This window comes from Ammospiza nelsoni, chromosome 1, assembly GCF_027579445.1.
Source record: "Ammospiza nelsoni isolate bAmmNel1 chromosome 1, bAmmNel1.pri, whole genome shotgun sequence".
NCBI classification, from domain to species: domain Eukaryota; kingdom Metazoa; phylum Chordata; class Aves; order Passeriformes; family Passerellidae; genus Ammospiza; species Ammospiza nelsoni.
In genome coordinates this window covers 119,265,731-119,279,282 of record NC_080633.1, presented here as the reverse complement: position 1 = coordinate 119,279,282, position 13,552 = coordinate 119,265,731, and the positions used below count along the sequence as shown (strand labels likewise).

Sequence of the window (13,552 nt, the reverse complement as noted above, 5' to 3'; positions counted from 1 at the left end):
GTCTCATCTAAAAGAACAGCAAAAAAAGGATTAGGAACTCGAAAGAGAAATCCTCAGCTCCATATCAAAACTGGGATAAATTGTAGTATCTTTTTGTGTGATCTCTCATAAATTTATTTTCCTGTGTTTCTAAACAGTTTCTACAGATTTATAGCAGCCTTTCAGTCACACACACAAGTGGCAAAGGCAACCCCAAACCCTTTTGGAAACTCACAGGAAGGTCATGGGAATACTTTCCTGTTGATGGTCCTGTCAGTTTCTTCAAGTACTTTGAGAAACAAAAAGATATTTACCTTCTGTTGCTGGTAAACACTTGTGAGAGGAGCGACCTGACAGTCTTTGTGGGCACCAAAGATTTTGCACAAGGAGCAGGTGGGCATTTCACAGTTCAAACAATAAATATTAATCCTCTCATCTTCGTGCTCTTCGCACATTGGCTGGTCACACTTCCTTTCAGGTCTGCAAAAGAAAAGATTTGTTGAAAACAAAGATGGTGCTCATGAGTTTCTGATATCACCACTTAGAGTGTTAGCATGAAATATGGTACATTTGTATAGCAGCATCCAAGGCTGACTGAATAGACAGAGTAGACTTAAACCTGCCCCATGGGATGACTAAAGAGACAATGGTATAGCTTAATGGTACAGTTTGATACAGCTCAAATGGCACAACATGATGTGATGATAAGACAGCAACATGACTTCATATGGGGATTCCCATATGAATGAGGAATGTGACTGGGAGTGTGACAGAATGCTTGCTCATATTTAAAAATTCAAATAACCTCACCAAGCCTGGACTCAGACTACTCATGTATTTTAATTAGCATGTTATCTAACATCTGTCTGAAATATGAAACATATGTAATTTCTTTCTGGTTCATCATGCAAATTGCTGTGCACTTGGCTTAATGCAGCAAAGCTGTTATGGGGAAGACTGACTTTAACCAAGAGTTGAAGATGCTGATGAACCTTTAGGCCCTTAACTCTAAATCTCTGCTGCTGAGCTTTGTGAGACCCTGGTCAAGACTGTCAATATCAAACAGCACTGGGTCCTTACAGCCTTTCCATTAGGCCAGCAACCAAAACAAGGTGTCACACAAATTGATTTCAGCCAGGTGGCACATGTCTAACTTTACAGTGTCAAATGTTTTAGCAGTAGTTTATTCATCTGTACCCAGCAGAAAAGGCATGGGCTACACAAGTGTTCTTCTCCTTTGCTAAGCTATGAACTGTTGCCACTTTATAGCTCAGTCTGATCTTCTCTTTACCAAAACCATTTGGCTGTATACACACAAGTCTGCACAACCTGCTATCTTAGGATAATTTAGTTGTAGCTTCTTTCAGATGAGCCACTTAACCAACATTCCCAGTGCAAGTGACAGCTCTGGTCTGGTGTGTGTGGGCAGGGTGGTGCTTTCCTGAGCCCACACTTCAGGCTTAACACCCTGAGCACATCTGTGCAAACACATGAGAGTGTTAGCATGTGGTACAGAAGACAGGGACCAGCAGACTGATGGAAAGAGTGTGTCTGGGATTCAAGCCTTCAAAAGCCACCACTGTTACTGGCGGCTTTTGAATATTAAATATTTTAATATTTAATATTCAATATTAAATATTTTCAGCACAAATCATTATCCCTTTCTGCTACTGCTTAGAAAGAGAACTATGACTTACCTGTAGCAAGTGGAACAATGTCATCAAATAAATCTTTTTTCGTCATTAGAAATGATGGAATTTAATGGAATTACATAGGAACCTTTTTAAAGCCTTTCTACAGAGCTCTGTAGCAAGGAGGCAACCGGCCATTTTATTAAAGCATAAAATGTATGGGAAAAATAATTATTTTATATAACATTACAGTAGAGATTTTCCATACTGTTTGGTAGAATGGATACAGCATTTATTTCTTAATGACAAAGTACAGATTTTCCCTTCTGAAGGGAATGGAATATGATCAGTAAGATGCATTAGAAAAAAAAATCTAGCAAGAAACAAAATGTCTTACACATTTGTGGGGTTTTTTAATTCAAGAGTGCCCTGGGATTTAAATGGTTCATAAGGAAAATGTGATATACCAGAATAAAACAAGACAAACATTTCTGAAGAATGCCTGTATTATTTGGGTCAGATTTCCAGCATTCATTAACATAAGGCACTTTGTCAAATCAAGCATTGTTTCAATGCTAGTCAAAAGAGGTGTGTCTCCTCCATAAAAGATGCTTTACATTGTTTGCAGATTACTGCAAACAGCCCCTAATATATTCATGCCATAGTGCACCAGTGGGAGGGCCCGTGTGAGTGCAATACAATGAATTTCAAAGTGATTAATTAAGCCTGAGATAGCAGCTCTTCCTGCAAATATTTACAAGATCAGAGCCAGAAACTACTAGAATTTTATTGGACACTGGAATGGTGCCACATGCATGAAAGACACAGTACACAGAGCAAAAAGGTGACGGTGTCAAGCAAGTTCAGCCAGCAGCAGCCAACCTTCAAAGGTGCCGCAGAGAGCTCAAAGCAACCTGGCAGAACTCCCTGAACTAGTGGGGCCCTGAAGACAGTGTCAGAAGACTAGAAATAAACAGATTTACAGTCTCCTCCCCAGGCAGTGCAAAAGGAAAGATTTTTAGCACACCACTCCTTGACTTCAGACAGGATCCTCTAGATCTGTGTTGGGGTAGCAAAGGCTGGAACACAATATCTAAGTTTAAAATGGAGATTGCTTCTGAATGGGAGATTAAAGAGTAGCTGATAGGAAAATGACTGCATGACTTTAGTTACAGAAAAGATTAACCACATCTGTGTTGGTCACCAGAGAAATGTCAGGTTGCTGAAATGTCCTGATACCTTTGTGGTCTCATTCTTGGACTCTTCTTTTTGAGATGCTAAGCTTGTGTTTGACTGCCAGAGGCTTATTCTTTCCCACTGAAATTGTGTTTGGACCACACCTGAAGAACTGACTGGGTCCTATTCTGAACTGCCCAGTACATGAAGACACTGCCATACTGAAAGGAGTCCAGAAATGAAGATGATTAAGGGTCTACAGCAGCTCTCCTGTGAGGAAAGGCTGAGAAAGCTGGAACTTTCAGCCTGGATAAAGGAAGGTTAAGGGGAATCTTAACAATGACCTTAAACTTATCAATGCCTTTGGTTATCTAAATACCTGAATGGAGGGTGTTATGAGGATGGAGTCAGGCACTGTTCAATGCCAGGACCAGAGGCAATGGGCACAAACTGAAACATGGGAGGTCCCCTCTGAAGATCATGAAACAATTTTTACTGTGAGAGTAACTGAGCACTGGCACGGGTTGCCCAGGAGGGTTGGGGAGTTTCCATCCTTGAAGATACCCATGAACCATCCTGGGCAACAGACACGGTCCTGGGCAACTGGCTCCAGGTGGCCCTGCTTGAGCAGCAGCTGGTTGGACCAGATGACCTCCAGAGATTCCTTCCAATCTCAACCACTCTGTGACTGTGACTGGGTGAGGCAGTGCAAAGTTGCTGGACACATAAAGAAGCACACTTTAATTAAGGGCATAGTAAGACCTTAGGAAAACTGCTGTTAGAAAGCATGTTTTCTGTAGGATTTTTCAAATCCAAAAAGGCTTCTACTGAAGTGCTGAATCCAGTTATTATAGTGTTTTTACTGAGAATCCTAAGACAGGAAGGGCTGTAGCCCTTTCTGTGGCATCACATCACCTGGTGTTTGCACCTGGTCAGGGGATGGAGAGGATCTGCATGGCTCTATGAGGCACAGCCAGGTCATTAGTAAAGATATGAAACTGCATTTGCCACAGGATCAATCTTGGGCATACAGTGCAAATGACTGGCCTCCACCTGACTTCATGCTGCTCACAACGACCCTTTGAGTTCTGGTAGTACAGCCAGTTTTTGGTCCAGTTCACTTTCCACTTCCCACTGTCCACTCTGTCACAGGAGACGGTGTCTAAAGTCTGGATAAACAGTGTCTACTGCTCTCTTCTCATGCACTGAGTTAGTCATCTCACTGTAAAAGGTTTTCACATTGGTCATGCTGATTTCCTCTTCATAAATGCATGCTGACTATTTCTAATCACTTTCATGTCATTTATATATTTGGAAATGGTTTCCAGGAGGGTTTGCATGAAATACTTTCTAGGGATCAGTGTGCATGACTAGCCTGTAGTTCCCTTGATTCTCCTTCTTGCATTCCTTGAAGATTGGAGGAACATTTGTTTTCCAGTCTACAGGAAACTGTACCAATTACCACTGTCTTTCAAAGATTATTGAAAGCGACCTTGCAATAAGCTCCTTCATCACTTATAGATGCCTCCCATCAGGATGTCCAATTTTTTTTTTTTAAATATTCTCTAACCTGATCCCCCTCCACCAAAGGTGAGTGTTCCTCGCTTGAGAATTTCCCACTGATCTCAGGGCACTATGATTCCATAAAACTCAACAGAATAGTGAAGTCTGAAGGCGAGTACATTGGCCTTTTCTACATCCTGTGTTACATGAGGCCCTGCTCTGTCTAGTAGTGAACTCACACTTTCCCTGATCTTCCTTCTGCTGCTGATGCAGCTGTTGAAGCTCTCATTAGCCTCCATGTCCCTCATCATAATCAGTTCCAGGTAGACCTTGGCTTTTCTAACTTCATCTGCATGTGCTTGGGGAGTGTCTCAAAATCTTGCTGAATCACCTGTCCATCTTCTTTTTGCTTCTTTTTAATTTTTTTTTCTTTAAATCAAGAGCTCTCTCTTAATCAACAGTGGTGTTTTGGCACCATTGCTTGAGTTCCTGTATATGGGGATAGACCATTTTGACCTTGGAGAAAGGTGATCCTTGAAAATCAACCACAATGATGGACTCTCTGAAAAGCAATGAAAAACCCACCAATACCCAGGGTAGAAATGGGGCTTGAAAAATGAGAAGACTGTAGAAGTTCATGTGGACATAAGGATTCCTGGATCTCTGTAACACTATTATCATGGATGCCCAGCCCAAGAAAACTATTGGTGCAGGTGATCTTGGGGCTTTGTCTTGTGGGGAGCTGGAGAAGATCCAGATGATCCCACTCCTCATCTCCTTCACTGCATAGCTTGTGGGGCTCCTCCTCTCTTGGTGACCTTGCTCAGGGAGCAAATTTCCCTGGCCCAGCCTGTCTGAGATCCCCTGCATCCTGGCCTGGAGAGACACATCCTGCCTTGGGAGTTTGGGCTAAGACCCCGGAGGTGTCAGGGACAGACACTTCTGGTGGTGCAGGCTATGGAGCCCTGCAGGACAGCAGCACCATCACAGAGCCCATACAGGCTGCTGTCAGCACAGCCTGGTCCCTGCTGCACACTCTGCTCCACCTGTGCTGGGGGCTGCAGGGACAGCCTGTTCCTCAGGCTCTCCCTGGTAAGTGCAAGGCAGAAAGAGTGCTCGACCCTACCTGATCAGGATTCAGCAGGTAACAAAGCCCAAAGCATCTTTTGATCTGGAATAGCCAGCTGAGATCATTAGAACCTGCCATATTTCACAAAAACTCACAGCCTCCTGTTGCTACCCTTTCCTGGTGACAGCAGGGTTCCTGATGTTCCTCAGATAGTTTAGGTGATCAGCAGCCTACAGATTTTCAAAGACTGGTTTAATATTTAGCCAACTCAGTTTCCACTGTTTTCAGTCCTTTGCTGTCTTTTAAAGCTTTTTGCAAGCCACCTCCTGCTAAAGAATTCTTCCGTTGTGTTGCTAACGCATTCTAAATTGGGCAACAGGCTATGCTGCCATCAGCTGGAATTTGATGAGCAATGGGATAAAAGACCATATGATGTGATACTTAGTAATAGGAGGGGCTGCATATGAGGGCTTAGGCAGACTCTCCCAACCTCAGTCCAGCTCCTGCCCCAGTTTTTATTTTAAAAAAACCCCAATTCCTTAATTCAAATAGAAATTCCAATTACAAAATAATAAATAAAATAAAATCAAGCAACCAAACATTTTGAAATAAGCTAGTCAAATCTTTCTCCCTTTACTCTCCCTTTAAGTTCCATGTGAAATGCAGATGGGAGCTGGCCTCATTCTGGCACATGCAGTTTGAGTGAATTATACCCACAGGAGAACTTGGGAAGAGGTTCCTGAATGGGAAGAGGTTCCTGTCTGGAAATCACATGTGCCAGTTTGAAGGGCTGTCTTGGGAAGAGCAAGGAGGCAAAGATCACATCTCACCCTTCTTCCTATGTATCCCTGCCAGACCCCAGTTGTCACGATGGAAGAAACTGGTATAAAAGGAAGAAGTGGGGAAGACTTGATTTCTCTTGACTTTTTGCTTTCAGTGGGACAGCACTGGGAGAAGCCCTGAAAGATCTGCTCACACTCTCCGAGGAGCCCAAGGAATGTTAGGCAGAGGGAGATAAGCAGCTGAGGCCCACAAAGGGCTGAATAGTTTAGATAATGCTGCTATGCATTGCTGCTACATGTAGCCCTGACAATGACTTTCATTCTAAGGACATACATGAAGGTAAAATAAGCACCTTAACAGATTAAATAAACAAATCTTTTGGACAAATATATAAGCAAATCTATGTTTTTGTGGGTTTTTTTCCTATTCTCCTGTTTTATTCATCATGCATTTTACTTTGTGGAATTTAAAAAAAAATCTACTAAATCTATTCTCACATTTCTACTTAACTGTATTTGTTCCAATTCCCCATGAACTACACAGGAAAGGGGACCTGCCCTTTTTTGTTTGTTTGTTTTGTTTTGGTGTTTGTTTTTTGTTTTGTTTTTGTTTATTAAATGCAACTGTGGGCTGAAAAAAAAAAGCAAAACCAAGGAAGACATGAGGCCACACATGTCCAGCTTATTTGATGAAAAGCAAAGTCCACCCTTGCAGCTTTGTTGATTCATTTCCTCTGAGATTTTCCTGACTAAAATAATGTTTGAGTATCAATGACACACACGGGGGCAGCTGACCTTTACTTGGCATGGAGCGCAAAGGGCAGCAGAAAGGACAATTTTAAGCCAACTTCGTGCTCTCCAGTGCTTTGGAGCTCCAACCTATGCCCAGCTGCCTCAGAGAGATTCAAGCAGTTGAGAGTAGCCAAAGCCATGTCAGGCTCTAAAGCGTTCTCTCTGCTGGTTACTCTCCTTCTCTGCTGGAGGAAGCATCCTCAGCCATCCCAGGGACTGGGTTCTGTTGGTTGTGCCCTCCTGCACCAGTGATGCCATCCCTCTGTCCCTGGGAAATCCAGCTCCTTGTTGTGGTGGGATCAGAAGACTGTCATGGAGCATGGCCAGGATTTCACCTTCCAGGTGAACAAAACACCTTGCCATACAGAACCAACTCTAAGGATCCATGCCGGTGACAAAAACATCTTCCCTGGGTGAGAGCTCCTTGCTTGGCGGTCTTGGGCCAGGTTAACTCCATCATAGAATCACAGAATTATAGAATGGTTGGGGTAGGAAAGGACCTGAGAGATCATGTAGTTCCAATGCCTCTGCCTTGAGCAGGGACGTCTTTCACAAGCCCAGGTGGTGTGAAGTCCCATCCCTCCTGGCCTTAAATGCTGCCAGGAATGGAGCATCCACAACCTCTCTGGGAAACCTGTGCCAGTGCCTCACCACCCTCATAGTGAAGAATTTCTTTCTATATCTAATCTAAACCCACTGTCTTTCAGTTCACAACCTTGTCCTATCACTTCATGCCCTTGTCATAAGTCCCTCTCCAGCTCCCCTGTTGGCCCCCTTTAGGTACTGAAAGGTGCTCTAAGGCCTCCCCAGAGCCTTCTCTTCTCCAGGCTGAACAACTCCAACTCTTTCAGAGGAGAGATGCCCCAGCCCTCTGAGCACCTTTGTACCCCTCCTCTGGACTAACTCCAGCAGGTCCATGTCTTTCTTGTGCTAAGGACTCCAGAGCTGGATGCAGTATCCCAAGTGGGGTCTCATAAGAGCAAAGTTGAGGGAGAGAATTATCTTCTTCACCTTCCCCCCAGCTAAGTTCTCCACAGTGGTACCATGAATCCTACCCATCCCAAGGAAATAAAGATGAGAACACATTTTTTCTGTTTCTGGATCCGTCATACATAAAATGCAAGAAATTACCATTCAGGAGAAATCATCATTACCATTACTTTTTAGAATTGACCATTACCATTACTTTTTAGAATTGACCTATTTCTCTGCTCTAAGGTCTTGATTCTTGTGCACAGCCACACAGCTCTGAAACATATTGTTTACCACTCTTCTTTCTCTTTTATGGACTCATAAATAAGACTTGATTTTATAAGTTCACATCCCAAACTGACAGGAAAAGAGATATTTTTAACAGAATTTTCATTTGGCATTATGATGCAGGGTACCTTCTGTGTGAAATTCAGTTTTTTTTCTGTTTGCACTATCTGTACCTCAAGATTTTCTAATAAGATTTGAAATCCTTTCCCTTCTTTAGCATGAGAACACACAAATAATTGTCTGGACTGTTTTTGCAATAAATGATGTTAACCAAGATACTTTTCCCTTAATCATGTTAGTAGCTGTGCTGACCTCAAGGGCCTTGATTGCATGGGTAAGTGTTGCTCATGTGAATAAATATGGCCCAATCCTTTGCTGTAAGTGGAAGCAGGGAAGCTCAGCATCTATTTGGACACAGTGAGAGCTGACTTCATGGTGCAGCAGACAGTGAAGCATGGCAGCACAATCCCTTTCTGCTTTTCCAAGAGACAAAGCGACTAAATCAGCGTCATGTGTGTCCTCTGAAGGACACGCATTCCCCTGTTACCTTGTGGACTCCTGCTTGTAGATGTCAATGATGTTCTCCACCAGCAGGTTCCTCTGCAGCCCGTAGACGCCGTGTCGGTCCAGGACCACCTCGTGCCTGCAGGAGGGGCAGCGGAAGCGGCCCCCTGACGCCACAGTCGTTCCTCCCCTGGTCGGCAGGTAGGGGTTAGAGGCCTGTTCTCGCCAAGCAGCACAAGGAGAGGAAGGTACGGCCGTAAAAAATCATGAAAGCCTTTTCCAAAAGCACCAAATGGTAGGAAACCATTTGTCACTGTGCCCAATGAGAGGGTAATTACGACATGTCACCCCTGGGAAAGCACCTGGTGGCTGCTGGGCGAGGGGCCAGTCCCTCAGCTCATGCTCGGCCGTGTCACCACAGCCAACAGGTGGCACTTTCACCTGCTGGGAGCTCAGCCCTGGCACCCAGATACATCAACTTTGGCCTGAAATCACTCCCCCACCCTGTCTCACCAACTGTTAATATTGATCCACCAAAACATGTTAAAAAATTTTCTTTCCCATTCATTCCAGCCAGTCCTGCTTGGGAAGCAGAGCTGTCTGTGGGAAGAAACCTACCTGGAAGATGTCACTGGCACATTTCCGACAGAGGTTGTGCTGGCAGGGCAGGATGACCACTGGCTTGGTGAACATCTCCAAACAGATGGGGCAGATCAGCTGTTTCTCCAGGTTGTCCATAGTTTGCTGCTCTTTGGAGAACGACTTGTAGCTCAGGGAGGTGCTCATCCCTAGCTTTTCCCGGGGCATGTGCTCAGGGCCACGGCCTTGTGGAGAGGTTTTGGGGTTAATTTCCCCTGAGATAAGTCCAAGGCTATCTGTGATCAGAGGCTCTCTGTGCTGCTCGGGCCGGAGGACATTGTTTGAGCCAGGGGCCGAGCAGAGCCGGGGCTGTTTTTAGCAGCGCTGCGTCACGAGCTGCCGTCCTGCCGTGCCCATATATGCGCGTGAGAGCAGGACGGGCTGGGACAGGTGACAGCTGCCAGGGAGGGGGGAGAGGCCCTGGCTCTCCTCACTCACACATGGCAGCCTTCACCCCTTGAGGAGTTGTGGGAGTGATAAGCAAAGGCCATCTGCTCCCTTCCCTTATCTTTGCGGGTCAATGGAGACCGAAGGGCTTGCCCCAGCCTGTGCAGCCACATCCTGCAGCCTAATGGACATTCTGTTGTCAGTGGGCAGCCACTGAGGCAGGATGTCATTTTGCCATGTGTTCTGGGGGCTCCAGGATCCTACCTTTCCAAGGTGTGAAGTACATGTGGTTACTGGAGAGGACAATAGGAGTGATGGCTGCTCTGGAGCTTGAACACTTCAGGGTATAAACATCTTGCCACCTTGAAAACCAGACTGTCAGACAATTCAGACTCGTTGTGAATTGTAACATCTGTATTGTCTCACCCTTCTCATGAGACTGAAAGTAGAATAAAAGTTTTTACAAAGCCTCTCAGTTGCCCTATCTCTGGGTCAGAAAAGGGTATAATCCAACACCAGACAAACAAAATTGCCCGCCTATAACTGTGCTTGAGTTTGTTCTGGTAAGATTTTGGTCTCAGGAGCTATAACATAAAAATCCAACGTGATTTTGTGCCATTTGTGCACATTAATTCCATGGGCAGGTTAAATATGCATGAAAACATTTGAATTTTCTGATGAGAAAAAAACAGAAAAAATACAGTATGAAAGGCTTTAATTTGTGCTGCTAGAGGATAGATACTAATGGTATATGCTCTCTCTCTGATAGTTTGATTCAAATAGATTTTAGTTTTGGGCACTGCTGTGTTTATATCTGTTTATTAGACACTGATATCCCTTTCAGCTTGGCACTTGTTCCAGAGTTATTTTTAAAATGACAATTTCCCAGATAATTTGTGACATGTGATGCCTGATCTTAAGGGAAAGCCATCTGTGCTTCTAGTTGCCAATAATTTATCACACAACTGTACAAGCAATAAATATCTCATCTTCAAATTTAAGCCAAAGTCCCCACATTACTGTATAAAATCACTTTGCCACCTTACTGTACATGTAATCAGAATATTTTCTTCTCTTTCAGACAATAACTACAATACTTTCTCAGTTCAGTGTCTTGTAGAAACCTTTAATGTTTATTCTGCCTTATGACTCTACAGGGCTAGCATCTGAAAAATGCAGTCGAGCAGCTGAGTGAGTGCCCCACGCACCCAGGGACAGACCCCCAATTCTAAAGCAGGGCCCTCAGTCTGCATGCAACACCAGTCTGGAAACTGTGCACTTCAGGAAAATATAAAAGTGAAGGTTTTCATTCATTTATGCACAAAAATGAATACTATCCTCTGCATGCAATTGTAATAAAAATCATTAAATTAAATGTATTATTGACTATTTTATTTTCAGTGCCTCACATGCTTCTTAAGTATTTGAGGGAACTCCTGTATTCATTTGCAGCCCACCAAGCTGAAAATTCCCCTGTGTAAACTTACACACATTTGTCAGCAGTCCCATAGAAACAAATCGATTTTTCGAAGTCTTGCATTCATGGGAAATTAGTCACAGCTTAGTTAAACCCACCTGAAATCACACCCTTGCTTCGACTGCCTGGTGTGGACAAGAGCCTGGAGTCCAGTGGGAGAAGCTGCTCTGGCAGCTGAGCTGTGGACAGCTGGGGCTTTTGGCAGGGCTGGCAGGGAGCCCTCCCTGGCAGCAGCAAGAAGATATTTCTCTTCTTTCCCCGCCCTCATAGCTGGGTCAGAGGTGACTTTTGCATCTGGAGGAATCTGAATGCCTCATTCTTGCCCTCCTCCTCTGAGTCAGCTGCCCCTTGCACAGCAAAACCTGCTTCAATAAGGGGCTCTGAATTAGATGAGGAAAGCCATCCTCATCTGGCAGGGCAGGAACTTCCACCTTACTGCACAGGCAGAAACAGAGAAATTCTGGAGGGAAAAGCTAAAGGCTAGAAATGTCAGCACACAAAAACACCTGCATATGCTGATGTAGGGAAGGGGGTGTTCATGGCATGCAAAAAAAGCCATGCTGGCCCTCTGGAGAATGAACCGAGGCACCTCTCAGGGTTTAACATGCCTCTGGGATGTGATTCTGGTGATTTTATACCTACCCATGGTAACCCCCAGAAGCATTCTGTTGTGTGGCTGAGCAGGACATCTGATGCATCTGCAGAGGACATCTGGTGACAACAAGGGGAGGGACAGAGTGCTGCTGGTTTTCCCTTTTCTGTGTGCTGAAGCATGCTGACATGGAACAGGTAACAAACAGCACAACCAAAAAGAGCAGTCAATAAAACAAAGATAAACCCATCTTTTGCAACCAGGCCCGAGCTGAAATATTTTTCTGGCAGGAACATGTAGTACAGACATGTGAGAAATTAGTACAGGCTTTTCCAACAAGGTATTGTGAACCACAGCAATAAATTACAGGTAAAGAAATGCAGAGGTTTGACCACACTTGCAAAGGCAGGAGGAGAAGTGCCAGGAAAGCCACACATTGTATGACCACTCTGCAAGAAGGGGGAAGAGAAGAGCCAAGTCCAAGACACCGAGGAGAAACAGGAAGATCCTGCAGCTGGTCTTCAGCAGGGACCACTTAGGATAAGCTTCAAAGAACTCGCACTGAGGAAGAGCCTGGCACTCTCCTGGCTCTACCTGGCATCCTTGTCCCCCTCCTCTTCCTCTCCTCCCACTTCTGCAGGGGAAGGCCACGAGTACACACTGTTGTCCACCTCTGAAGAGCCATCAAGTCAAGCCATCTCTCAAGGGACAAACAAAGGGCAAGAGGAATTGCTTTAACACTCCTCCTGGACAGAAAATGTGGATGTCTGCCAGCCATCACCAAGAAGAAATAATTTTTTTTTTTTTCAGTATTGCTTTTCTGGGAGTGTTACCTGGCTTTGTTGACATGACCAGAACACTAATTCCTAAATATAGGCTTGCTTTCACAGACATTCCTTCTAACTCCTCTATTTTGCAGCCAAATAACATCTTGTGGTCTGTGGACTAATGGCTGGAACCTGGAAAGCTGGCTGCAAAGCAGTGGGCTTAGGAGAGGGATTTGGAGGAGGAAAGAGAGGTTGAGTGATGTCCAGGTTCAGGTTTCAATGCCATAATGACATCTCTGGGTTTTGCATTCACAGAATTCCCCTCTGCAACCTCTTACCTTGCACCAGAGTTGTGAAGCTCTTGTGTGTTACTCAGAAAATCAGCCCTGTGGCTCTCTCGCATGACTGGAAAACAAAGAGAAAAATCATATTTTGGCCAGAGGATGCTGTCAAAAATATGCTCCCACATGAGTTGTTTCTCCAAGGAGCCTGCAGAGACAAGGTGCTCTCTGCAAGGAGCAGACTCCTTGTCCAGGCATCCTGTCCTGGACATGGTGGGTGGTGAGAAGCATCCTGGTCCCTGTGGTGACAGTTCCTTGGCCTGCTGCCACCCCACCTTCTGCCTGTCCTGGGGCATGAGCGAGCGCCCTGCCACCCAGCCCAGGAGCTGGCACACCTCTACACTGGCAGCTGCCTAAAACAGCTGGGAGCTGCCCATCATTCTCTGGGCATGGATCAACACCCACCCCCACCCCAGCAGCTGCCTCCAGCAGCTCCCCACACTGCTGAGGCTGGTGGGACTCACCTGCAGGCTTCCCACAACAGCCCAGCTGCTGGAAGAGGACAGAGCTGGTGGGTGCCTGAGCATTACAACATCCTAACAAAAATGAGGTGGCCGTCTCCAATTCTGCCTACCCAAATGTGAATCTTAAGGCAAAATTATGATGCATCCTTCCCCTCTTCCCATACTGCTACATCTGCTTGTTGTTCGGGC

At 45.0% G+C, this 13,552-nt stretch overlaps 1 protein-coding gene across 1 annotated transcript in view; it reads right to left on the bottom strand.

The window, feature by feature from the left end:
• TRIM55 (tripartite motif containing 55) overlaps positions 1–9,616 on the bottom strand; it is a 37,470-nt gene extending 27,854 nt beyond the window's left edge. Inside the window, exons 1-3 of the mRNA XM_059477233.1 lie at positions 9,315–9,616; positions 8,740–8,912; positions 294–459 (exon numbers count right to left, since the gene is read on the bottom strand). Coding sequence (XP_059333216.1) covers positions 294–459; positions 8,740–8,912; positions 9,315–9,503 — 528 coding nt within the window. The 5' untranslated portion in view covers positions 9,504–9,616. The remainder of the gene's footprint in view (positions 1–293; positions 460–8,739; positions 8,913–9,314) is intronic.
• Positions 9,617–13,552: the final 3,936 nt, after the last annotated feature.